This window comes from Doryrhamphus excisus, linkage group LG22 (genome assembly GCF_037039965.1).
Source record: "Doryrhamphus excisus strain RoL-2023G ecotype Guam linkage group LG22, RoL_Dexc_Guam_v1.1, whole genome shotgun sequence".
Classification (NCBI taxonomy): Eukaryota; Metazoa; Chordata; class Actinopteri; order Syngnathiformes; family Syngnathidae; genus Doryrhamphus; species Doryrhamphus excisus.
The window spans coordinates 2695648-2722410 of record NC_136378.1 but is presented as its reverse complement, the minus strand read 5'-3'; the positions used below and the strand labels follow the sequence as shown (position 1 = coordinate 2722410).

Genomic DNA, 26763 nt, shown 5'->3' with positions numbered 1-26763 from the left:
TTCTACCTTCATGTCTGTCACAAAGATTGAGCTCTGTTCCTCAGAAGAAGACACCCGGAGCGACACGAGCGCACAGGTAAGAACAAAATTCATGTTTTTAGCATCCAATTCACGGACATTTTGACTTGATAATAGATTTTTCTACAGGACTACCACAGCAGTCCATCATGCCACCAATTACTCACCTGACACCCAACGCCACCCAGATGACCTTTCACCCAGGGGTGGAGGTGCACCTCCAAGTGCACACCATCCTGATTGTGGTCATGTTTTGTGCGGTCTGCTTCCTGCTGCTCTCGGCTTTCTTCTTCGCTTTCTGCTTCCACTGCTCCATCGCGTCGACGCCATCACCAGACCCACACAGCGCCAACAGGGCCAACTTCGATCGAGAGGACGCCACGTTCAAGTGCACTTCGTCTGACGGCCTGTCAGTCGGGAATCGTGTCTGATTTAATTTTTAGTCATATTTACAGTTGCATTACCCAATAAAGGATACACAATCAAAGATAAGCCATTTAAAACATAAATAAGATTTGTGCTTGTGTGTGTTGAAATAAATGTCTTCAAACGTGTGCACAGGAAGTGACATCAGGGATTCAGATTTGAGTTTTAGCTGTATAAGGACCACAACAGTAACCCATGTTATGATGATATATATCATTATTGTTATGCTGTTATTATGCCTGTTGTGAGATAATTCCCCCACAATAAAAGCCTGTTGTTCCGATGATCAAGTCTGGTGCATGTCTCCCAAGTGACACCTGGTGGCCAGTGTAGACTACTGCAAGATCTGTTAATGGCTTATATTGTATTTGTACAGTACATTTCACTTCATGTTGTCATTTTTATGCTTGAAAAAGCTTAATTTAGACTACATAAGATTTGCTTAAACGTGAACGAAACATAATTATTTATTAATTTTAGAAAAAGTGAAGTGAGTGAAGTTTTAAACGAAGTGACGAGGAACGGATGTGTATGCTTTTTATAGGACAGCTATGTTACATTGTGCTTTTCCACACAGCTTTGCGTTTATTTAATGTTGTTGCTTGGCATTACATTCACTTATGTGATATTACGCAAAATTAACATTAAAATGGGCGTCTGGGTGTGAAGTTTGCGTGTTAGCATGTTAGCATTTGGGATGCTGAAAAGTGAATGGGGTATCAAATTTAACTTCAAGTCATGCTTTATCAGATAGAATTAATCAAATGCATTCAGCATTTCTACAATTCCAACCTTTTGTGTGATGGTTAGCGTCCTCCTCTGCCTTTTAGGCTCAGAGCGTTTCGTCGACATTGTGTATTTTGTCGGCAAGAAACTTACAAACTTGCTAGCTAGCTAGCTAGCTAGCGAGACACGGTCGGGCGCCACGAATGAAATTGATTGACAGTTTTCTCCAGCCAATCAGAACGCAGAAGACAATGAGCGGTACAGACAAACAAGATTTAAAAAGAGAAACACTCAACTTCCCACAATGCAATTTTTCTTAAAGGGTCAGACTCAGTCTGAAACAGCGTTCATAGGTTGCAATAAAAAAATTAAAAAATACGAAAAAAATCCAGCGAAAGCAAAACAACAATGTACTCACGTTGTAAAAATGCGTCATAATTAACAACAAGTCTTTAATTATATTATACTCAAGCTAATTGATACACAGAGGAAGGACAAAGCTAGAGTAAAGCTGTGCTCAACCACATGGCAGTCAACACTTTTTCATGCGAAAACTTTTATTTCTATGCAAATTAAATCAATAGTTATGATTGAGCTATGTGGTAAAATGCCACATGCTACTAGGAAAGATTTCAGTCTATAGTGCAACCAAAAAAATAATCCAACATTATCAGATATCGGGGTTTTTAGTCGTACACAAAAATAAGCATCAGCTAGCATCAGGTTGCCGTTATCTACAATATGTTAGCATGTGAGAGTTCAAGACACGGAACACATGGCGCTCTTGGAGCAGCGGGAGTCACAAGAGCTGTCACGTGACCCCGTGATGGAGTCCCTGCCGTCAGACTCTGGTGACTCCAGCTCCAGGTGAGCGTCCTCCAGGCCATCCTGCAAAGTGTCTTTGTAGTGGGACTGGGGACACCGAAAGAATGATTGGTAACTTTGAACAAAGCATTACAACACGTTTTGATTGCATCATCCTGATCATACCTTATGAACTGACAGCTCCTCCACCCGACACTCCTCCATGGACTCCTCCAGGGAATGGCCGGAAATTTCCATCTTGATGCGATGAGAGTGAATGGACTTGACGTCGTCTTCATCCTCACCCGCCACCAGTGGGAACACCTGGACAAGAGGATCGAAACGAGCCAAAAACTAGAAAGGCACTCAAAGAGCGCAGACCTCTGCCAAGCGCCATATTTCCCCCTTCAAAATAATAACCCTACATTTTTTGGATGGCCGAGGCTGGGGAAAGACAAAATAAGAAGTCAAAAAGTGACCACTTCCACACAAAATAGGAGGAGAACTCATTCATTCATTCATTCATTTTCTACCACATATCCTCACGAGGGTCGCGGGGGTGCTGGAGCCTATCCCAGCTGTCTTTGAGCAAGTGGCGGGGTACACCCTGGACTGGTGGCCAGCCAATCACAGGGCACATATAGACAAACAACCATTCACACTCACATTCATACCTATGGACAATTTGGAGTCGCCAATTAACCTAGCATGTTTTTGGAATGTGGGAGGAAACCGGAGTACCCGGAGAAAACCCACACATGCACAGGGAGAACATGCAAACTCCACACAGAGATGGCCGAGGGTGGGGAAAGACAAAATAAGAAGTCAAAAAGTTACCACTTCCACACAAAATAGGAGGAGATGTCATTCATTCATTCATTTTCTACCGCTTATCTCACGAGTGTCGCGGGGGTGCTGGAGCCTATCCCAGCTGTCTTTGAGCAAGTAGCGGGGTACACCCTGGACTGGTGGCCAGTCAATCACAGGGCACATATAGACAAACAACCATTCACACTCACATTCATACCTATGGACAATTTGGAGTCGCCAATTAACCTAGCATGTTTTTGGAATGTGGGAGGAAACCGGAGTACCCGGAGAAAATCCACGCATGCACGGGGAGAACATGCAACTCGGGTCTCCATTTCCAACAATTCCTAAAAATTTCATCCAAATCCATTAGTTATTTTGAAACGCTTTGTGCTGTGCTTGGTGGTGGTAATAACAGTTCAGGAAGCAAATAGTTGAAATCAAATTTTTCCTACCAGTCCTTCCTCATCGCCTGTGGCTTCAGGCCCGGTGAGGGTGGCCTTGCTGATGGCCTTACTGATGGTTTGGGTCTCAAACTGAGGACACGCTGCTTGAGCGTTGCCGTCTTTGTCCCGCTTTCCTTTCAGCCAGTAGGTCTCAATCTCAACATTGCCCTGGAAGATGGACGGATGGAAGGAATAGAGGATAACTCAATACTTGCCGTCTTAAGAAAGGAAAAAGTTCTTCTTCTTCCTTGTTTGAGTTGGAGGAAACTTTCTTGGCATTATTAGTGAACATAGTCAAGGCTCAATGTCACACAGCTCCACTTTCCGGCGCTGGATGCTAAACATGTTCACTGCCCAGAGCCAAAACATTGCTAGCTATTATATTTTTGCAAATAATTCTGAAATATTTTGTTGGCTACACATCTCGCATTTGCACCAATACGGGGGGCCGGAGGGAAGGTTTTGTGTATTCAGATACATATTTATATTTACTGTTGACACTTTAGCACACTGTGTTAGTCACATGTCCTGCAGCACTTCATTATGTTGTCATGACAGATAAGCACATGTGATTTATGCGATGGGTGTTGTTGCCACGGTGACTCATTTGACCCCTGACCTTGATGGTAATGATGCCCCTTCTTTCAAAAATAAAGTGGCTTCCTTTCAGGTGCTCGTAGGTGGCACTGCTGAGCTGAATATGCATCTCCTGGTAAAAAAAACACACAAGGGGCAACAATATTAGATATTTGTATTATATAAAAACGCATTTATTAAAAACAGAAAAATATACAAACTTTTTCAGGGCTTTGGTTCCGATTTTCTACAATAAAAGCTCTGATAAAACATTCCACTGTTCTCAAATATCTTCATTTTTATTTTTCTGCACAAAATAAGATGAAAAATAAACAAATCAAGAATAAAGAAAATCAATCAATCAGTAAGAAATAAATATAATAATAATAATAAAACAGCAAATAATAAAAACTTAAGAAACCACATATAGTTGGTGGGTAGACAAATGAATTTTTTCAGATTAAAATGAACAAAGCATTATTAGAGCCCTGTAGACATGACAAAACACGACTATAGTCACATTTATACTCTTTTTATTTACAACATATTGCGCAACTGCAGGGTCTTGAGACACATGCTAACTCGCAAACTAGAAAGCTAGCCACCTAAACGATAGCCTTTAAGTTATTTCCTTTAAACTTAAATAGCCAAACACTTACCACTTCCACACGGATAGGGAGGATAACTATTAACAGTTATTTAACCTTTAACATGAACATTAATCAAACGTAATAATTTTTTCTGGGTACATGATACCATACAGCATCCATATCAAACTTGCGCGGGGCCGCACTAACATTAAACTTTCATATCGAGGCGGGGGCCTCAAACTAGTGTCCTGCGGGCCACATTTGGCCCGCGGGCCGCGTGTTTGAGACCCCTGGTCTACTACATTCATTCATATCCTGTGCATCTCCAGGGGGCTAAGCCCCCTCCTGGCCTCAGAACCTAGTGACGCCCCTGCCTAGGGTTAAGCTACAGCAAATTAGGCGACATTGTGTTGGGTTATGTTGCATGGTGTTATGCTATATCATGCTACACTACATTGCAATATGTCGTGTTGGACATTGCCATGATATGCTGTGATGCAATATAATGCACAAATCCCCCTACTCACCTTTCCATTGCTCTCCATGGCCGACGCCGTGTGCACCGTGTCGCCATGAAGACCGTAACGTGGCATCTTGTGTCCCACCACACCTGCGACTACCATCCCGGAGTGGATGCCTGCCAAGGCAACATCATTCTGGGGTGCAACACTACATTCAGTCTCCAATTCAGCACTTTTTAAAATGTGAAGCGAGTGCTGCGGGACCCACACGGCCGACCTACCAACACGAATCTGTATGTTGTTTCCATTTGAGGGGTCTTTCAGGTGATCGATGGAGCGCACCATGTCCAACGCCATGTCGCAAATGTTATGCGCGTGATATTTAGTTTTCTCCGGTGCCCCTGCCACCACCATGTAGGCATCTCCAATGGTCTCAACCTTGGTAGGGGAAGGGACAGGACTTGAGAACATAAGTAAAGGAGCTGGGAGAGAGGGAAGGAAACGCACCTTGAAGACTCTGTGCTTCTCGCTGAGTGTGTCAAAGAGCGTGTACATGGTGTTCAACATGGAGACCACCTGCATGGGGGTAATGTGGCTGCAGATGCGAGTGAATCCCACCACGTCACTGAAAAGAATGGTGACATCTGGGAACACCTAGGGAGGGGGGTGACTATATTTACATTTATTCACTTATTTATATGTTACTATATAAAGAAGATAGAAAGCATTAATAATAAAGTGACCTGTGCAGGACCTTTTTCACAATGCTAGAACTAGAACGTGACCTGGAATCTTCTGACCTCACAAGTGTTTACAGCCGGCTCTCCCTTGCGCAGCCTCTTAGCCACCGGCTTGGGAATCATTCTGTACAGAAGGTCGTCGGTTTTCTTCATCTCATAATCCAGCATCTTCATGCTCTCTTCCAACTTGCTGGACTTCTTTTGCTCCTGCATTGGAAAAAAAAGCCATTGTGAAGTGTCATCGGTATAAAAGGGGAGCTGCTTTTTCACCAAGGTGGGAACCTGTATGAGTGCTCTTTTCAGCTCCTCGGACTGCTGTGTGCCCGCCAGCACCAAATCCCGACTGGAGTCGTGCATGCTTAGGTCATTGATGTACAGGCCTGTCTTGAACATAGCACTCAGGCTCTCCATCCTGCATACACAGAATGTAGTTCAAATGATCATGTTCACAACAACAACATAACAGTAGCATTAACGTCGAGTGATAAGATTCATTTTAGCTCGATATTTCTTCTTCTGCTCTTTTAAAAATCTAGGGTCCGAATTTGTAAGTCACATGGAAGGCTACGTCTGCTGATCCTATCTCATATTAACAACCTCTACACATCTATCTCTCTCTGAAGAGTCTTAAACCAGTCATGATGTGCTATATATATCACTATATTGACACTTACTATGGTACCCATTATGTCATTGGATGGTCATATCACCTTGTACTTCGGTACGTGACAAAAATAAAATTAAATTAAAAAAAAAAATTAACTATATCAGGAAAGCAGGACGTGAACAAATGTAACAGTTACTGATTGTAAAAGTACCAGATGGAGGGGTAGGATTTAACAAGTTTTTTAATGGTAATGGTTTTATTTCATTTGAACATGCATCAGATTACAATTGAGTGCATCCCATAATCAGTTCACAGTTCCACATGTCCAAAAGGAGTAGGAAGAAGCAAAGCTTATTAAATCCTACCCTCCATCTGGTAATCAGTAACTGTTGCATTTGTTCACTTCCTGCTTTCCTAATATAGTTTAAGTTTGTTTTTTTAATTAATTTTAATTTTAATTTTAATTTTAATTTTAATTTTAATTTTAATTTTAATTTTAATTTTAATTTTAATTTTAATTTTAATTTTAATTTTAATTTTGTCACGTACCGATGACATAATGGGTACCATAGTAAGCAAAACTAAATGAAATGAAAATACAAACAAACAGAACTAAAACCAAAACACAGCAAAAAACGCAGCAATGTATAAAAAGTTCAACCAGATTCAAACAGGTTGCTTTTAGTTGTTTTTTGAAGTTGGGTACCGCTTCATATCGCAGGAAGGCTTCCAAAGAATGCGGCTTCCACGCAATTATGCATACTGTTCCACCACAGGCATGGCCGCATTTCATTACAAAATTCTAAAAGTTTTAGAAGAGGAAGAGAAGGATGTTTTTGGTAATGTTCTGAGAGGAAAAACACTCTGGTTTGCAAATGGGTTCCCATTAGGCTCACAAGAGCTGCACTGTCTGATTACAAGCTAATTAGCAGTTCATTTCATGCATGGCAAGAGCTGCTAGAATGGGCCCCTGCTCTGATTCCCTTTTATTTGCACACTCACTGTCGCTCTCACTGCACAATGTTTTGCTTTACAATGATTAATGAGGGCTTTTGTATCTTCTCTCTGTGTGTGTGTGTGTGTGTGTGTGTGTTATTCTTACACAGGAGTTCCCAGAAAGATGATGGACTCCCACTCAGGCATGTATCTCATTTGTCCTTTCAGTTTCAGGCAACGGCTCCCGTCGCCCCAGCTCTCCATGGCGTTAGCGCTGTTCCCGTCTAAGATAAAAGTACCGTGAGATGTCTGCAAAAAACGCACTGTACTGTTTTACGTTCAAACCAGAAGAGGTCGTGACCTTTATAATCGTCCCCTATGATGGACTGGAAAGCCATGAGCTCCACATCCACGTCAGCGGAACGATTGGCATTTTCATAGTCGGAATCTGCGGAAAACACACAGATGCACACGCACGCACGCACGGACGGAAAGACAAAAGCTCTCCTGTGTTTCTACTGTTCTCCTGCTAAGGAAAGTGCAATGGCGGCTTTATGTAAAAAAAAAAATCATCTCATGCTACACCAGACACACACCCCTGCGATTGTTTACATGGCTTCCAGGCTTACTCTGGACTCGGTTGTGGAGATTCCTCTCTCTCTTCACGGGTTCCTTGGACATGATCTCAAACAAGTTGTTGGGATGGGAGATGATCTAGATGCACACCAACACATACTCTCTTGAGCATTCTTGGGAATGACACCGGAGCAACGGTCATCACATCTAACCATGTTCCATGTGAACTCCACCAGGGGGCGAGCCAGCAGGAAGGCATCGTTGATCTTCTTTCCATCCAAATCAGGGAAGACTGTAGCCAAGCCGGAGCCAACATTGTGCACCACCATGTCCTGGACGCCCCAAATAATGATTCTGTCTTCTCTTGCATGTAATAACTAAGTCCAGAAATGCGTTTTTTTTTACCTGTCTGAAGACGATGTTAAAAGGAAAGACCTCAAAGAAGAAATCAGAGGTGATTGGCAGGATCTCCTGCTCTTCTTCGTCCTCCTTCATGATGTAGCGATAAGCAGAGTTGTCAAAGTTCAACCTGAAGGAACACAAAAACAGACCAGCGTGGGTAAAGCATATTGTGTAGCATCAAGATATGTAGCACAGGGTTTTTTTCATGGCCTTGACCTTCTCATTAGTATTAGTGTCGAATGCATCACACCATACAAGAACCAGATCATGCTATTACGTATACCATATATGCTATATGAAATAGTTAATAAATAGTAAATAAATAGTAAATACATAGTAAATAAATAGTAAATACATAGTAAATTAATAGTAAATAAATAGTAAATAAAAAGTAAATACATAGGAAATAAATAGTAAATAAAAAGTAAATACATAGTAAATAAATAAATAAAAATAAAAAATAAATAAAAAATGAAAAAAGAAAAATAATAAATAATAAATAATAAATATATGAAATAGTTAATAAATAAATAGTAAATACATAGTAAATACATAGTAAATAAAAAGTAAAAAAATAATACATACTAAATAATAAAAAATAATAAATACTAAATAGTTTGTCTTGGTTCTTTACAAAATACAATTGTAAACAATCATGTACATGTCTGCTGGAGGGCTGGCGTACCTCATGGTGACATGAGAGTAGTCTCCTACCATCTGCTCAGACAGCACCTCCACATGGATGTCTGTGTCATAGAACTGCTTGCCCATCTGCCTCAGCTGACCCATGGCGTAGTGCAGGTAGCCCTTGCGCTTACTCCTGCACATCACAACGACGGAGGGGGACAAAATGGAGTAAATTACCATGAAGTAATAGGGTCGCATGCATTCAAGAAGAGTGACGAGTGTGGTGCATTGCTCAAGAGCACAACTAGCAATTTTCCTTTATCCACAATTGAGAAGTTCTCAGACCTGTAGTGCAGGGTGACTCCCGTGGCCGACTCTTCCTGGCAGAAGAAAGTCGGGGGCTGGACTTTGGGGTAGCTGAAACGCAGATACTCGTGGAGGTTGTCCAGGCCGTTAACAAAGTCACGGACATGGCGGCCAAGGACCTAGAAGCGAAACACAAAGACAACAAATCAGACCGACTATTATACATATTCTATAGCTGTGCTACTCAATTAGTTTCTCTCATGGACCCCTAAGGGACATCATTTTTTTCGCACGGCCCCTCTGTGAAATACTACAAAAACCTCTAATATTTATTCTTTTATCTGTCCTGTACAGAAGGAACTTGAAGCTGAAACCAGGAAAATAAAACAAAGAGCATACAAGCGTATTCAAGAGTGAATACTATGTTAGTAGGTCTGCATTGAAATGAAAGACTCTCACGACATCCCCCCAGGGGGGTCCGCCCCCATGAGAAACACTCTTCAAAAGCCATACCCACCCGATTTAGTGCAAAATGTTATTCTCAGGGTATGGAATTGATCGCAACTGGACTGTCCAGGTTGTTCAGAAGATGTTTATGAGACGTGTATTAGTTAGAATAGATAGGACAGCTCTAGTCTGAGAACCTCCAATCTAGTTCTCCTCTAAAATCCTCTACTCCAGGGGTCTCAAACTCGCAGCCCGCGGGCCAAATGTGGCCGTTGGTAGAGAAATTATTTTTTTTAGATTCAAATGTACAGTATTAACAGTTATTTAACCTTTAACATGAACATTAATGAAACTTAATAATTTGACCAAATTAGCAAGTTAGCATCGTACTCAGTTCCATCCGGGAGCGGCGTCGTAACTTTAACAACATGTTTGATGAGATGCTTTATCTTGACATGTATTTTCCCATTTTATTCCAAATCATTTCCTGCATTTATTTGTACCCATCGTCATATAAGCCTTTAGATTCATTGCTAATCCAAAGCAAAACAGGGCGGGGTAACAGGGTAGGTTAACAGTATGGGCGGGGCAAAAAAATCATGTTAATTGTGTCCGGTGTGCACACAGCTTTAAGCTGTCATTTCAACATTAAACAGTATCAAGGTGGGGGCCTCAAAGTAGTGTCTCGCGGGCCAAATGCGGGCCGCGGGCCACGAGTTTGAGACCCCTGCTATAGGTATATGCAAATACTCCATCTACTCCTGCCTTGATTAAACTTTGGTATCAAGGTGGGGGCCTCAAAGTAGCGTCTCGCGGACCGCATTTGGCCCGCGGGCCGCAAGTTTGAGACCACTGCTTTAGTTAGACCTCTGTAAAGTTTCTATTTATCTCTAAAGATGTTTATGTTCACCTTGAGGATCCTGTCATAGCCGTACTTCCCCACAAAGCCCAGGAAGTAGACGCCCCAGGAGTTCATCAGCTCATTGTAGGGTGTTCCCGTTACTCCGCTGGCTGCCTTTGCAATACGGGGAATCACACTCTCGCTATACACCTGCAGGGACACATCACCGGCGATGAGAATTGACTTATGTGACGTGAAAATTACGCCTTTTTTGAGACGATACCTGGTGCGTGACAAAGGAGTGCAGCCTGACATCCGCCCTCTCTCTGACCAGCTTCCACACGTCGTCCCCGTACGACTCCTTGATGAAATCGTGGAGGCTCTCGCACAGCAGCCCGTACATTATGACTCTGGAAATTGCAACTCAAAACGCAAAGACTTCCAACAGCACTCCCAAAGGTACCTGCAAAGTCAATGAGAAAAGTCCAGATTTCATTGAGCGAAATATATTTAAAAGAGTAAAAAAAAAAAAAAGTAATTATGCCATGAACTACCTGTGGAGTTCAGCGCTTCATCACTTTAGACGACCCAATAAGGTTTCATCGGAGTTTTAAAGGCGCTCTCATTATCAAGTACTTAAGTGCGGATGGCTGGGTATTGTTCCCGTGTCAGCTGTCAGCTCCTGGTGGCCGTGCAGCTCCATGTGACACAAACACACCACCGAAGCCGTCTCTCAAACACAGATGACACCAGTCAAAGGGAGTAAACATCTACTGGAAGCATCCTGTTATTGATGACCTACAACAAACATCCAATAGACCACAGTGCAGTTAAAGGGCAACAACTCTTCTTATTTTATGGCCGTCTGCAAATGATTCTTCGCGGCTTGAATGGCAACTTTTCTCTCTGAGGCCGGGAGCCTTTCTAATAAGGGATGGCAGGCTGGGAAGGTGCAAAAATCGATATCTAATCTCAACAGAGATAAAAAGAAAAATAACCGCCCTTCCTTCTCGACGCCCGCTGAGTCCAATAAATCAATCTGTGGGGCACACCACATCCGCGTGATCCGGATAACTCTACATATTTCTGACAAATATAAAAGATATATAAGCACATTTAAAGAAAATGTAAATAAATAAATATACAAATAAAAACATGTAAATAAATCAAATGAAAAATGTTTATGTATGACTGTGGTATGTATGACTGTGTGTATGACCTTGGGGCTGCACGGTGGATGTGCGGTTAGTGCGCAGACCTCACAACTAGGAGACCCGAGTTCAATTCCACCTTCAGCCATCTCTGTGTGGAGTTTGCATGTTCTCCCCATGCATGCGTGGGTTTTCTCCGGATACTCCGGTTTCCTCCCACATTCCAAAAACATGCTAGGTTAATTAGCGACTCCAAATTGTCCATAGGTATGAATGTGAGTGTGAATGGTTGTTTGTCTATATGTGCCCTGTGATTGGCTGGCCACCAGTCCAGGGTGTACCCTACCCGCCTCTCACCCGAAGACAGCTGGGATAGGCTCCAGCACCCCCCTGCGACCCTCGTGAGGATAAGCGGTAGAAAACGAATGAATGAATGAGTTCTCCTCCTATTTTGTGTGGAAGTGGTAACTTTTTGGCTTCTTATTTTGTCTTTCCCCACCCTCGGCCATCTCTGTGTGGAGTTTGCATGTTCTCCCCGTGCATGCGTGGGTTTTCTCCGGGTACTCCGGTTTCCTCCCACATTCCAAAAAACATGCTAGGTTAATTAGCGACACCACATTGTCCATAGGTATGAATGTGAGTGTGAATGGTTGTTTGTCTATATGGCCACCAGTCCAGGGTGTACCCCGAAGACAGCTGGGGTAGGCTCCAGCACCGCCCTCGTGAGGATAAGCGGTAGAAAATGAATGAATGATTTTTGTGTTTTAGCCTGAGTGGACCCTCCTCGCTTCCTCTTATTTGAGTACTTAGCATTTTTGCATCGTGCAGCTCCGTGTGAGCGGGTTTTTTATTCATTGAAGATGTTATTGATTCAACATCAGCCACCATTGACTAATTGACTAATTCCGGTGTCTAGTAAAGAAGAATAGAATAAAGCTGAGGTGTGTAAATATAATATTTGTGTGGTGGTTAGTTTCCCGGCCTAGTGTCACCATCAGGATACCAGCTGCTATCATGCACTCGCACTAAAACACAAACAGGATCACTTTTGATGTGCAAAGAGCTTTGAGGTCAGGATGTAAATCTTTATACTTGCCCCATCCCCCTAATCGCCCTTTTTATAAACCCCCACCCAAACACTCCATTCACCCATCTTCACTGGTGCAAAAATAACCCTATGAGCTCAGAGCCCAGAGAGGTATTCTTGGGTGACTTTTTATACGGGCTATTCCTTGTCAGACTGCAGTGGGGAGGCACCCCTGTCCCGGCGCAGGATAAACAGGATCAGCTGTGACATCCCACACATAAACAGACAGGACGCTCAGGTAAGATTCCCACTGCAAACACAAACCATCCGCACAGGCCAGCTCACCTATTTCCTGTTTGCAAAACACACACCAATTAGACACCAATTATGCCGCTACAACACTTTAAGAGACACAATCAAAACATGTATTCATTAAATTGCTGTACACTGCGAGGTAATATAAGTACATGAATATTGAATATGTTTTGCTAAATTACTACATATTAACATGTTAAAGTATCAGTATTAATGACATGAAGGGAAAATAGTCTGCTGTCATACAACATAAAGTATATAGGATATCTACAAGGTATGTTTCTTGTATTTTGGATTGCTAAACAAATTAATCAATAAATCTGTGTCAATGAGCAACGTAAATGCATGTTCTTGAGTGGTTATTCACATGAGCAAAACTTGTTATCAGGACTTGTTATCAGAGCTAATTACAATACACTCCTGGTGGTAAACTACATCTGTAGTCACAGCCGCCCTGGGGTTGTAAAATAGATGTGTAAAAAACTCATGTACAAAATCATATCACGTCATATCACCTCCTACTTCGGTACGTGACAAAAATAAAATAAAATAAAAAATGTAAAAAAATATATATATTTTTTTATTTTAAAAATTAAAAAAAATAATTTAAATTAAACTATATTAGGAAAGCAGGAAGTGAACAAATGTAACAGTTACTGATTGTATTGTATTGAAGTACCAGATGGAGGGGTAGGATTTAATAAGCTTTGCTTCTTCCTACTCCTTTTGGACATGTGGAACTGTGAACTGATTATGTGATGCATTCAATTGTAATATGATGCATGTTCAAATGAAATTAAACCATTACCATTACCATTATTATACATGTAGAAAAAGCAATAACAGTGTCTTTTCTACCAGTGGGAAATAATGATGCTGATGCACTCAGGCCTGGATGAAATGGTCAAGCACAAGATGCTGCAGGCGAAGGCGCTGTCTCAAGAAGCCAAAGGAGGTAAGCAGTAGAAATGACTCACTTTGTGTGGTGACGCTATCAACGACCTCTGCTATGGTGTTGTTATTTTTGAGTTCAGAACATTCTGTTCTAAATAAGATTAAGAAATAACAATATTATTCGTTAATTGTTATGTTGACACTCCGGTTTCCTCCCACATTCCAAAAAAAACATGCTAGGTTAATTGGCGACTCCAAATTGTCCATAGGTATGAATGTGAGTGTGAATGGTTGTTTGTCTATATGTGCCCTGTGATTGGCTGGCCACCAGTCCAGGGTGTACCCCGCCTCGCGCCCGAAGACAGCTGGGATAGGCTCCAGCACCTCCCACGACCCTTGTGAAGATTAGCAGTAGAAAATGAATGAATGAGTTCTCCTCCTATTTTGTGTGGAAGTGGTAATTTTTTGGCTTCTTATTTTGTCTTTCCCCACCCTCGGCCATCTCTGTGTGGAGTTTGCATGTTCTCCCCGTGCATGCGTGGGTTTTCTCCGGATACTCCCGGTTTCCTCCCACATTCCAAAAACATGCTAGGTTAATTAGCGACTCCAAATTGTCCATAGGTATGAATGTGAGTGTGAATGGTTGTTCAGTCCAGGGTGTACCCCGCCTCTCGCCCAAAGACAGCTGGGATAGGCTCCAGCACCACCACGACCTTCGTGAGGAAAAAGCGGTAGAAAATGAATGAATGAATGCATGGAGGCAATGCAGTCCCAAAAGCACTGATATGTTCTCCAAACATTCCAGCAGGGAGTGTCCCGTTCGTCATGTTTGTCCTGCAGCGGTACCCAACAGCTCAGCTTTGAAACAGCGTTCCTCTAAACTCAGCAAAATGCGACTCCCACCAATGAATTTCACGCTCAAGGGGTGGCACATGCCCCAGCTTCTCCATACACTTATCACAGGCAGGAAATAAGGCCGTTCCTTTGTCGCAGAGCATTTCAGCTAGAGATTCCTATTTATATGCCGAGTTACCCATGCAACCCTGGACCACCACAACAAACATTATACACCCCCTGACAGCATCTTCAGGCTATTTCAGTGTCTCTGCTGTGCAAAGATATGACTCAAGCCGTGATGAAAAAGCTTGGTGGTTTTCAACTCAATGATGCTTTATAGTCTTTAAATCAGGTTTTCCAAACTTACTTTCATATTATGTCAACAACACATTTACATTAATGCTGTTGTCCAAATATTTCAACTTTCTTCTGAAATTCATTCATTCATTTTCTACCTCTTTTCCTCACAAGGGTCACAGGGGTGCTGGAGCCTATCCCAGCTGCCTTTGGGCAAGAGGCGGGGTACACTCTGAACTAGTCGCCAGCCAATCACAGGGCACATATAGACAAACAACCATTCACACTCACATTCATACCTATGGACAATTTTGGAATCGCCAATTAACCTCGCATGTTTTTGGAATGTGGGAGGAAACCGGAGTACCCGGGGAAAACCCACGCATGCACGGGGAGAACATGCAAACTCCACACAGAGATGGCCGAGGGTGGGGAAAGACAAAATAAGAAGCCAAAAAGTTACCACTTCCACACCAAATTAGAGGAGAACTCATTCATTCATTCATTTTTACCGCATTTCCTCACGAGGGTCGCGGGGGTGCTGGAGCCTATCCCAGCTGTCTTGAGTGGCGGGGTACACCCTGGACTGGTGGCCAGCCAATCACAGGGCACATATAGACAAACAACCATTCACACGCACATTCATACCTATGGACAATTTGGAGTCGCTAATTAACCTAGCATGTTTTTGGAATGTGGGAGGAAACCGGAGTACCCGGAAAAAACCCACGCATGCACGGTGATTCCCACGGAGAACATGCAAACTCCACACAGAGATGGCCGAGGGTGGAATTGAACCCGGGTCTCCTAGGTGTGAGTTCTGCGCGCTAACCACACGACCGCCATGCATATTTTGACTATTTTTTTGTAAAATGTTTTCTTGTTAAATTTCATTTTTAGAATAAACAATAGACATGAGCTGCAAAACCCCCAGGCCGCACTTTGGACACCCCAGCTTTAAATAAGTAGTTCATAGAAGGAAATAAGAAGATGTTTGTCCAAAGGTTCCTGGGTCATCTAATGCCATCATGTTCTTACAATGTTTCCTACACATCCTGTATACTTACGTATTAAATCACATTCATGTGATGTCAGGGCGTCTAAATCTGGGCAAGAAGATCAGCGTCCCGCGAGATGTGATGATCGAGGAGCTCAACCTTCCGTCCAATCGAGGCTCTCGTATGTTTCAGGAGAGGCAGAAAAGAGCTGAGAGGTTCACGCTGGAGAACGCCTCCTTTGGTGCTCAAAACAACATAAGTGTAAGCATACTATTAGCTACTAACATTTATATTTCATCAATGAGCCCATAACAATAATAAACAGTGTCAATAAAAAATATAACATCTTTATTTGACAGTGAAGGATATTGAAGGATATTGATGATCTTCAGTCGGAATCCCACTTTCCACTTACTCTGTTTGTGCAGCTTGTACCCCGACACGCCCATATAAGGAAGCCCGGCTCACTGTGACATCACAGGGAGCGGTGTTAGAAAAATCTCTGTTCATTATCTGAAACTTTGACATTATCCATCACAATAAAACAATATTCTTACAACATTTATAAGTCAGAAAAGTGGAAAAAGCACATTAGGACCGCTTTATTGAAGTCTATCTTTCTAATTATGTTGACTTTCTAGCTCTAATTTCCTGTATTGTTCAGTCTTTTTACAGTCTGAAAGCAATTTTTGGATAACCTTAGCCTTTTCATACTTAAGAAAACTTTTCAGAAGTGTGTCCCGATAGCTCAAAGCTATGATTAAAGTCAACTCTTAAAAGCCTTTTTGAGTGCAACAAATCTAACTGTCCCTTTCCCAGGCCCATCCAATGGCTGTTCCTCCCCCACAAATCAGAGAAGCGCCTCGGGGAGGCAAAGAGAACCAAGCTATCTCTATCCCTGGTAAGCATAGCCTGGTCATGAACCTTCAGAAGACCGTAGCAAAGAAGGGCAGTCCTGGTGTCCTAGCCCCAGGTAAATAGCGCTATAGCATGACGGCTAGCTCAGCCTGGACAAGGCTAATGCTTGGAGATGTTCTTCTGGAACATCAAGCATTGTATTGCTTTTTGTTTAACTGAGAGCTTTTCCTAACTAGTGGATGTAATTAACATAAGAATGGATTAATATAGCTCATCTTGCTTGGAGCTGCGACAATGTATGACAGGGGTCTCAAACTCAATTTACCTGGGGGCCACTGGAGCTCGGGTCTTGGCAAGGCTGGGCTGCATCAGGTTTTCCCAAAAAAAAAAATAAAAACGCATTTATTAAAAACAGAAAAATATACAAACTTTTTCAGTGCTTTGGTTCTGATTTTCTACAAGAAAAGCTCTGATAAAACATTCCACTGTTCTCAAATATCTTAATTTTTATTTTTCTGCACAAATTAAGATGAAAAATAAATAAACAAATCAAGATAAAAGAAAATTAATCAATCAGTAATAAATAAATATAATAATAGTAAAACGGCAAATAATAAAAATTTAAGAAACCACATATAGTTGGTGGGTAGACAAATTATTTTTTTCAGATTAAAATGAACAAAGCATTATTAGAGCCCTGTAGACATGACAAAACACGACTATAGTCACATTTATATTTTTTTTATTTACAACATATTGCGCAAATGCAGGGTCTTGAGACACATGCTAACTCGCAAACTAGACAGCTAGCGACCTAAACGGTAGCCTTCAAGTTATTCCCTTTAAACTTAAATAGCCAAAAACTTACCACTACCACACGGATAGGGAGGATAACTATTAACAGTTATTTAACCTTTAACATGAACATTAATCAAACGTAATAATTTTTTCTGGGTACATGATACCATACAGCATCCATATCAAACTTGCACGGGGCCGCACTAACATTAAACTTTCATATCAAGGCGGAGGTCTCAAACTAGTGTCCTGCGGGCCACATTTGGCCCGCGGGACGGCGTGTTTGAGACCCCTGATCTATGAGATGTACATCAATCAGAGCGTTATCACTACATTCATAATGAATATCATTCTCAGATTTATACCCTGCTTTTTCTCTGCCAGGATATTCCGGTCCACTGAGGGAGATTGCTCCTGAGAAGTTCAACACAACAGTGATTCCCAGATCCTACTGTTCCCCATGGAGGGAAGCTTTAGGCCAGAATGATGAGCTCCGGGAAGCCATCAGCGCCCAACTGGCCCCCCTACCGCAAAGACACCAGCCTGCCAAGTACAGGTGCTTCAACAGGTAAACACTGTGAAGCTAATAGTGTTAGAATTCCATTTATTTATGAGTCCTGGGTAGGGGTGCAGTATAAAGGGGAAAAGTCAGCACAATTCCACTGTCCCTTGACTGCCAGGGGGGCCCAAAAATAGCTAACTTCTATAAAAAATCAGTAATTAATTCATTAAAAGGGGCCCTTGAGGCCCAGAATTCTTGACTACATCCGTGTTAACTATTAAAAAGGAACCATAAAATCATTATTAATTTAGACAAAAACATTTTACTTACTTTTTGAAGACATTTCCGGAAACTTCCAGAAGATGGACGCCATTTTATGGGCTTGTTAGCTTTGCCGTCATACACATACAGCTAAGTGTTAGCCACATATCTGCGTTAGCTTCAAAAACTCACCATATTCCATCAAGTGTTGTTCTTTAAATGCCGCATTAAAATCATTATTCATTTAGACAAAAACATTTAACTTACTTTTTGAAGACATTTCCGGAAACTTCCAGAAGATGAACGCCATTTTTATGGGGTTGTTAGCTTTGCCGTCATACACATACAGCTAAGTGTTAGCCACATAGCTGCGTTAGCTTTAAAAACTCACCACATTCCATCAAGTGTTGTTCTTTAAATGCCGCATTAAAGCGTTTTACCCCCGCAAGATAGTTTTCGTGACATGTGTTCACAATTAGGTTCCACACGGCAGACATTATTGCTTTTTTTGGGGGGAGGGAAAGCGGGAGGACGACACTGCCAAAGATGTTATTCAGAGCGAGACAATTCACTGCATGAAAGGATCGCTGCGGGGCGCAGGCGATCCATCTATTTTTCTATCTATCTGTATAGATCAGCATATCGGCCAATTCTGATCTATCGGAGCATTCCTAGAGTGGGGTGATTTTAGATCCTTAGAGGATCCCAAAAGGTGTTAAATGGAGTTGAGGTCAGGACATTAAACTCATCTTGTCTTGTCTTGGGAACATGAATGGGGAATAATTCAAGGGATCACGTGGCTGTGTCAGTACACCCTGGACTGGTGGCCAGCCAATCACAGGGCACATATAGACAAACAACCATTCACACTCACATTCATACCTATGGACAATTTGGAGTCGCTAATTAACCTAGCATGTTTTTGGAATGTGGGAGGAAACCGGAGCACCCGGAGAAAACCCACACATGCACGGGGAGAACATGCAAACGCCACACAGAGATGGCCGAGGGTGGGGAAAGACAAAATAAGAAGCCAAAAAGTTACCACTTCCACACAAAATAGGAGAACTCATTCATTCAATCACATATAGACAAACAACCATTCACACTCACATTCATACCTATGGACAATTTGGAGTCGCTAATTAACCTAGCATGTGGGAGGAAACCAGAGTACCCGGACATGCAAACTCCACACAGAAATGGCCGAGGGTGGAATTGAACCCTCGTCTCCTAGCTGTGAGTTCTGTGTGCTAACAACACGACCGCTGTGCCCGCCTCTTGTAAAATTATTGGGTCTTTTTTTTCAGTTGTATTTTCTTGTTTAATTTCATTTTAAAAGGGCCCAAAAAAAAGCTGTGGGCCGCACTTTGGACACCCCTGGTCTGTAAGATACAGGTCTCTTCATGTGTTGTAATTACATTACAGTAGGAAAGCAGTTGGAAAAGGTCATCCACGTTGAAAGAGATCTACACATGATCTCACCACCAATACCATCTGGGCGCTAGTCCATGTTTCCACATAATTCAGACAGTCTACAACGCACAACCTTCTTGGACTGGTCTAATTTTGAAATCCAGTCACTTGAGATGATCCACTCGGGGGTGGTCTATCAACCTTCAAAGAATTGCAATCATGGCACACGGTGCACGAAACCTGCTGTGAGCAAAGACAAATGTTACTCTTGGGTAGATTTGATTGCCTCCTCCAGGGAGGTTATGTCTTCAAGGGCATATGTTTGTTTGTACTGTACTTTATATGCAATTTTTGTCAGGTTGGAATAAAGAATATAATAATTTGTATTGAAATTTTATAGGTAGTTTTGTACATGGGCCAAGGAAGCAGCACTAAAAATGGTGAGGCTCTATTTTAAAGATACGGCACACCCGGAGGGAACATTTTCACAAAAATTAAGGACTTTTTACCTCACCCATATGCTGTAGTTATGAAATCGGAAGTCAAAACAAGCCATAATTACACACGTCAAAGATCTTATGTATGACAGGAGCATTTTAACCGACAACTGCTATAGTCAAAAAATCCTATTTCTCAGGTGAGGAAACATTAAGTCTTGGTGGAAGTCTATGACGTCACTTGTTTTCTGCCGACCAGCCTGAAAATGACCCCCCTCCAGGATCTATTTACACCCCCTCCCCCCAAGATTGTGATGAAATTATGAACCCCCCCCCCCCCCCCACCTAATGGACTGAGCAGGTGGTGATGTAAAACAGGTTATCCTGTATTCCCTAAGAGCAGGGGTCTCAAACATGTGGCCCCGCAGGACACTAGTTTGAGGCCCCCGCCTTGATATCAAAGTTTAATGTTAGTGCGGCCCCGTGCAAGTTTGATATGGATGCTGTATGGTATCATGTACCTAGAAAAAATTATTATGTTTGATTAATGTTCATGTTAAAGGTTAAATAACTGTTAATAGTTATCCTCCCTATCCGTGTGGAAGTGGTAAGTTTTTGGCTATTTAAGTTTAAAGGAAATAACTTGAAGGCTACCATTTAGGTCGCTAGCTGTCTAGTTTGCGAGTTAGCATGTGTCTCAAGACCCTGCAGTTGCGCAATATGTTGTAAATAAAAAGAGTATAAATGTGACTATAGTCGTGTTTTGTCATGTCTACAGGGCTCTAATAATGCTTTGTTCATTTTAATTGAAAAAAATAATTTGTCTACCCACCAACTATATGTGGTTTCTTAAGTTTTTATTATTATATTTATTTATTACTGATTTATTTATTTTTCATCTTATTTTGTGTAGAAAAATAAAAAGTAAGATATTTGAGAACAGTGGAATGTTTTACCAGAGCTTTTCTTGTAGAAAATCGGAACCAAAGCAAAGTTTATTCATTTTTCTATTTTTAATAAATGCATTTTTTGTTGTTTTGGAAAACCTGATGCGGCCCAGTCTCACCCAGACCCTAGCTCCAGTGACCCCCCAAGTAAATTGAGTTTGAGACCCCTGCCTAAGAGTATAATAAGATAACCAGAGAAGCTATCGAGGCCATGTGATGATATTGTGAAACACTACACTTGTCTTTCGGACTTGCAGGTCTGCCGTGCCGTTTGGAGGTGGCGTGGCTAGCAAGAGAGTGATCCCTGTTATCAGCTTCGAGGCCCTCGAACCCAAGACCCTACCTGGTGCCGCACTGGACCGCATGTGTCAACGGCCTAATTTCAACAGAGCGCCCACAGGATGGGGAGGTCACGATTCCCCTGAATCTAATGACCTATGAAAAAGAAGTCATTAGCTTGAGACTGTCATGCTGCCTTAACAAGTATAAAAAAACACTTAATACATGATGTTATCTGCTTTTCTGAGCATCTGAGACAAATGCGGGATAATGAAATTAAGAGTTATTTTCCACAGTCGAGTGCAGGACAACACAGGATGATCACATCAGCTCTACATTTTTTCTGTTACATTTAGTATATTTATATACACAGAGGCCTTTTAAAAGTCTTTTTAATTGGAGAAGGAAATATTCAAATAAAACCTCTTCATAAACTACCTTAAGGTGTTATTGAATATGAAGTTTATTTAAAAAAAAAAAGTGAGACGCCTTGGCAGGCTGCACTGATTCAGTCCATGTGCAGCACAGAGGTGAGAAAATAAATCTTGATGGTATCTTGCATGTTTTAGTTCCCTAATTCCACCCGGGTAACGGCATGTTTCAGGGCACTCAGGCGGCATGAAAACAGGTGTGACCGGAGGAGGGGGGCGGGGGGTGGAAAAAAAAAAAAAAAAAAAAAACAACAACCAATCACAGTTTGGAGTTTGAGCCTGGCAGCTAATCACCGTGACGTGCACCGTGCGCAGCATGGGCACCCATGCGCTGAGGGTCCTGGGAGGGGTAGTGGATTTGACCCGGTGGTCTCATGCTCATGGGCGGAGGTGGCATAGGGGGAGCCATGGGACCCATGGGGTGGAACATCGGAGGGCCAAAACCTAGAAGAAAATACAATACATAAATAAATGTGTATTGGAGATATGCATGATAAATTTAATCATACATTTTATTGAACTCACATTAACTTTTGTGTCCGTATTTATACTGAGTTTACCTGGGGGAGGTGGGTTGAGGCCTGGAGGTGGGGGCAGTGTAAGGTTCATGACGGCCGGAGGTGTGCTCGGGTCCAAGTTGAAATAGTTTGCCGGGGCCTCGTCGTCCAGTGGAGGTGGTGGAGGTAGTGCTGCACCCATGACAAAAACAAAATGAGCCCAATGTTCTGTGCTGATGTCTCAAACAGAGATGGACTGAACACCCCATGATGAACTGCAGTCATCTTTTGCCATTTTGCGGTTCAAAACATAAATCCCTCATTCTATCGCTTTTTTTTTAAACCCTCCTTTCTCTTGTAGAAAATCGTAACCAAAGCAAAGTTTATTAATTTTTCTGTTTTTAATAAATGCGTTTTTTTTGGAAAACCTGATGCGGCCCAGTCTCACCCAGACCCTAGCTCCAATTAACTGTGATAAACAAAAGAGAGCGATGTACACATTTCAACTCACCTCCTGGTAGTCCTGGCACAGGATCAAGTCTGGTACCCATCTCACTGACACCTTCGCCCTCCTTTCCTCTCGCCGCCTGAGACCTAAAAAGACATTGTTCAAGCTTCAAAGGCGTTCAACCGTTCTTTATTCTACTGCGTTTAGATACTACCGACGTCTTACCTTCCCCACTTGACAGTCAGCCTCTGACCGTTGACAATGAGCTTGTTGAAGGACTTCTCTGCAGCCATTTCCGCAGCTTGCCGTGTGGCAAACTGGATGAAAGCACACTGCTGCCTTTGCACGATTGTAATGGTACGAATCTCACCAAACTGGTAGAAGAAACCCCTTAAAAAAAAAAAAACAGAATGTCAACACTGAAAAAACTAACACTGCAATCGATATGACATAAGATGCTCACTTGAGATCTCCATCTGTGACGGTTTCGCCCAGACCCCCAATGTACAGAGTGGTGATGGACTTGTCATCTGGCGGGTCCAGCCTGGGCATGGCGGAGGCCCGCTTCAGCAGCTTGTCAGCAACCGGATCATTGATTCCATAATAACGGTCCTTGATGTTCTGATCTGCAAGCGGGTCATCGGGATCTGTGGGTTTCTCGTGCCTGGGAGAACCAATAACAAGGCTGATGTGGTGGAACTCATGTCATATTGCCTACTGCAGTCACTCAACCAAAGACAAAAGTGATGCAATGGGCTTGATAAATTATAACACAGGGGTCTCAAACACGTGGCCCGCGGGCCAACTGTGGCCCACAGGACACTAGTTTGAGGCCCCTGCCTGGATATGAAAGTTTAATGTTAGTGCGGCCCGCGCAAGTTTGATATGGATGCTGTATGGTATCATGTACCCAGAAAAAATTATTACGTTTGATTAATGTTCATGTTAAAGGTTAAATAACTGTTAATAGTTATCCTCCCTATCCGTGTGGAAGTGGTAAGTTTTTGGCTTTTTAAGTTTAAAGGAAATAACTTGGAGGCTACCGTTTAGGTCGCTAGCTCTCGAGTTTGCGAGTTAGCATGTGTCTCAAGACCCTGCAGTTGCGCAATATGTTGTAAATAAAAAGAGTATAAATGTGACTATAGTCGTGTTTTGCTAATTTGTCTACCCACCAACTATATGTGGTTTCTTAAGTTTTTATTATTATTATTATTATTATATTTATTTATTTATGATTGATTTTCTTTATTCTTGATTTATTTATTTTTCATCTTATTTTGTGTAGAAAAATAAAAAGTAAGATATTTGAGAACAGTGGAATGTTTTATCAGAGCTTTTCTTGTAGAAAATCGGAACCAAAGCAAAGTTTATTCATTTTTCTGTTTTTAATAAATGTGTTTTTTTGTTGTTTTTTTTTTGTGGAAAACCTGATGCGGCCCAGCCTCGCCCAGACCCTAGCTCCAGTGGCCCCCAGGTAAATTGAGTTTGAGACCTCTGTTATAACATCTAAGAAGCTGCAATCACAGGATTGTGTGTGGAGTGTCACTCACCTGTAGGGACACTCCTCCCCTCTCCTACACTCTCCCTTCACCCAGAACGAGCAGATATGTGGACGGTTCCTCTTGTAGTACGGCGTGGTCCGGGCCAGTTTCAACAGCATGTCACTAGAGCTGGTTGCCTTGCCAACCTGGCCGCCCGGCTTTGTGCCATCCGAAATAGCGAGCTGGGAACAAACACGGCCACAAAGACCTATGAGGGACCAATCAATTGATTTTCGGCAAAGAAAACCGTTTAACTGGGCCCAGACATTCCACAAATCCTAAGCGCTCTCTCAGGAAAAATATATTTTAAACACCACAGAATTTACTAATGTAATTAAATCCAAGCTGTATTCTTGTGCATTCAAACATTCAATCAAGGCAGAAGTAGATGGGAGTATTTGCATATATACACTACCTATAGCAGGGGTCTCAAACTTGCGGCCCGCGGGCCAAATGCAGCCCGTGAGACGTTAGTTTGAGGCCCCCACCTTGATACCAAAGTTTAATGTTGCCCCGCCCTGTTTTGCTTTGGATTAGCAATGAAGCTAAAGGCTTATATGACGCTGGGTACAAATAAATGCAGGAAATTATTTGGAATAAAAAGGAAAATTGGGTAAAATTATTACGTTTCATTAATGTTCATGGTGAAGGTTAAATAACTGTTAATACTGTACAAAAATAATTTCTCTACCAACTGTATGTGGTTTCTTACATTTTTCTTATTTGCTGTTTTATTATTATTTTACTTATTTATTACTGATTGATTGATTTATTGTCTTTATTCTTCATTTGTTTATTTATTTTTTTAAATCTTCTTTTGTGTATAGAAAAATAAAAATTAAGATATTTGAGAACAGTGGAATGTTTTATCAGATATTTTGGTGTGGCAAACCAGAACCAAAGTACTGAAAAAGTGTAGGGTATAGCAGAAGCAAAAGCATTGAAGATATTTTTTTTTTAATTGATCTTTTTTTCCAGTTTTCAATAAATGTGTTTTTTTGTTGTTTTTTTTTTTAAACCTAATGCAGCCCGGCTTCACCCAGAACCTAGCTCCAGTGGCCCCCAGGTAAATTGAGTTTGAGACCCCTGACCTATAGTATATATTATACATATATATGCACGTTAATGTATCAAAAGATGAAAAACATTTTTTAAAAAAACTAATGCATGGTTTGACATTCAAATACCTCTCTCTCCATGTTCTGTGTATAGTATTCCTTATTCACATCCGACCGAGGAATGTCATCTTTAATAGCGAGCCCAGTGTCTCGAACCTGGATGGGCAAACCTGTCAAAGAAACATACAGTTCATCAGAGTGGTACTAACATAACATAAGCCAGGAAGAAATCAAACACCTACCGTACTCCAAGTCCAGCAGACACGTTTGACAAACGTTCTTCATTTTACTGCAAGTCTGACAGACTTCGGTTTTCTTGAAACGCATCCGCGTCCCTGGACACCAGCGGAACACGGTGAAGGGCCGAGCACAGATCTGTTGGAAAAACATACCAATGTTATTACCAGGAAGGTAAAGTTACGTGTTCAATCTACATTGTCTTTGGCCGTTGCTGTGGTTTGGGGTAGTTATGCAAAACATACCTTGCATTCTTTCCCATATTTCTCTTTGGTCTGGGAAATAAGAGGGCAGAAAAAGTGTGAAGCCACATATGTTAAAGCACAGAAATTATATATTTAATTTACAATTACACACACATGTTCACTCACCATACGGATGTAAGGGTTTTCTCCTAAACATGTCTGACACAGAATTGGGAAATCCTGAAACAGGAATGTAATTTAACATTTATTCAATCACGTCTAGTAGCATCAACAGTTTAAAAACACAAATTGCTGTAATTCTGCTCGGTTTATGCCTTCTACGCATGTGTAACTATACATCAAATAACACCACTTTTTAAGTTTTACTTCCAACATAAAAAAATAAACTATGAAACTTCGGGTTTCATTGCAATTGACGTAGCGTGCTAATGCTAGGCTAGCTTTGCACTAGTTAGCATTCAAACGATGTGGTGATAATAATTAAGACTTGAAATTCCGCTGTAGCTCCAGTTAAACGACCAATTCCGTCTTTTTGTAAAGCTAATTGTAAAACAAATTGCCAAAAACGCTGACGTTCACAAGCTAAGAAAAACGGGCTAGCATCCACGTTGCTGGCCAACACTAGCTTAGCTTAGCTTGTTAATGCTAACTAGCCGCGCAAAGAACGAGTCATATTTGCAATAAACAGAGCAGATTTGAAACAAATGTTCCTCCCCCCACAGTAACACGGTAAATAAAGTTCCGCAAACGATGCCTATAGATGATAAAATATGATGTTTAAACGTACCGCGTCTTCCCAGTTCTGTCTATTGTATGTGTTGGAGCCGAGGGACGTCGCCATTTTGCGAAACGTGATGTCAGACCCGCGCTTGCGCTAACAGCAGTGCCTCGTTTCACCTGAGGGGGTCGCCCTTTTTCAAGAAGCCCAT

The 26763-nt window shown here is 41.8% G+C and overlaps 3 protein-coding genes across 5 annotated transcripts; 1 reads left to right on the top strand and 2 right to left on the bottom strand.

Moving 5' to 3' along the window:
* Positions 1 to 1602: 1602 nt before the first annotated feature.
* Positions 1603 to 16180, bottom strand: LOC131110526 (soluble guanylate cyclase 88E-like). Of its 2 annotated transcripts, XM_078788185.1 has the most exons (20): positions 15928 to 16180; positions 10894 to 11137; positions 10623 to 10802; positions 10409 to 10549; positions 9091 to 9230; positions 8804 to 8938; positions 8122 to 8245; positions 7929 to 8048; positions 7770 to 7854; positions 7502 to 7588; positions 7307 to 7424; positions 5880 to 6009; positions 5658 to 5804; positions 5365 to 5511; positions 5139 to 5295; positions 4924 to 5033; positions 3850 to 3939; positions 3240 to 3398; positions 2161 to 2298; positions 1603 to 2082 (listed from the first exon to the last, which is right to left on the bottom strand). In XM_078788185.1, the coding sequence occupies exons 3-20, from the start codon at positions 10740 to 10742 to the stop codon at positions 1930 to 1932; spliced, it is 2301 nt and encodes a 766-aa protein (XP_078644311.1). In that variant the 5' UTR covers positions 10743 to 10802; positions 10894 to 11137; positions 15928 to 16180; the 3' UTR covers positions 1603 to 1929. The 2 variants fall into 2 exon arrangements, with proteins under 2 accessions (XP_078644311.1, XP_057919715.1); XM_058063732.2 differs by lacking the exon at positions 15928 to 16180 and having other exon boundaries at positions 10894 to 11529.
* Positions 12709 to 21977, top strand: LOC131110528 (myozenin-2). 2 transcript variants are annotated; one of them, XM_058063736.2, is made up of 6 exons: positions 12709 to 12815; positions 13694 to 13787; positions 15956 to 16119; positions 16678 to 16759; positions 17899 to 18082; positions 21335 to 21977. In XM_058063736.2, the coding sequence occupies exons 2-6, from the start codon at positions 13703 to 13705 to the stop codon at positions 21516 to 21518; spliced, it is 699 nt and encodes a 232-aa protein (XP_057919719.2). In that variant the 5' UTR covers positions 12709 to 12815; positions 13694 to 13702; the 3' UTR covers positions 21519 to 21977. The 2 variants fall into 2 exon arrangements, with proteins under 2 accessions (XP_057919719.2, XP_057919718.2); XM_058063735.2 differs by having other exon boundaries at positions 16678 to 16831; positions 21335 to 21974.
* On the bottom strand, positions 21733 to 26763 carry rbm22 (RNA binding motif protein 22). The gene is made up of 11 exons (XM_058063734.2): positions 26622 to 26763; positions 26000 to 26053; positions 25874 to 25903; positions 25634 to 25766; positions 25461 to 25561; positions 24283 to 24455; positions 23196 to 23396; positions 22958 to 23122; positions 22796 to 22878; positions 22348 to 22476; positions 21733 to 22231 (listed from the first exon to the last, which is right to left on the bottom strand). The coding sequence occupies exons 1-11, from the start codon at positions 26673 to 26675 to the stop codon at positions 22074 to 22076; spliced, it is 1281 nt and encodes a 426-aa protein (XP_057919717.2). The 5' UTR covers positions 26676 to 26763; the 3' UTR covers positions 21733 to 22073.

What these genes read in the sequence shown, in the direction of transcription:
- rbm22 (XM_058063734.2), bottom strand. Translation starts at nt 26,675, where the DNA reads ATGGCGACGTCCCTCGGCTCCAACACATACAATAGACAGAACTGGGAA. An exon ending in GGGGAGGAGTGTCCCTACAG is followed by an intron (nt 23,397 to 24,282) that starts GTGAGTGACACT and finishes TGGTTCTCCCAG; the next exon opens with GCACGAGAAACCCACAGATC. An exon ending in CTGACTGTCAAGTGGGGAAG is followed by an intron (nt 22,879 to 22,957) that starts GTAAGACGTCGG and finishes ATGTCTTTTTAG; the next exon opens with GTCTCAGGCGGCGAGAGGAA.
- LOC131110528 (XM_058063735.2), top strand. Translation starts at nt 13,703, where the DNA reads ATGATGCTGATGCACTCAGGCCTGGATGAAATGGTCAAGCACAAGATG. An exon ending in GTCTCAAGAAGCCAAAGGAG is followed by an intron (nt 13,788 to 15,955) that starts GTAAGCAGTAGA and finishes ATGTGATGTCAG; the next exon opens with GGCGTCTAAATCTGGGCAAG. An exon ending in AAGTACAGGTGCTTCAACAG is followed by an intron (nt 18,083 to 21,334) that starts GTAAACACTGTG and finishes TCGGACTTGCAG; the next exon opens with GTCTGCCGTGCCGTTTGGAG.
- LOC131110526 (XM_078788185.1), bottom strand. Translation starts at nt 10,742, where the DNA reads ATGTACGGGCTGCTGTGCGAGAGCCTCCACGATTTCATCAAGGAGTCG. An exon ending in CATAGGGGACGATTATAAAG is followed by an intron (nt 7,425 to 7,501) that starts GTCACGACCTCT and finishes CTTTTATCTTAG; the next exon opens with ACGGGAACAGCGCTAACGCC. An exon ending in CAGGCGATGAGGAAGGACTG is followed by an intron (nt 2,299 to 3,239) that starts GTAGGAAAAATT and finishes CCTCTTGTCCAG; the next exon opens with GTGTTCCCACTGGTGGCGGG.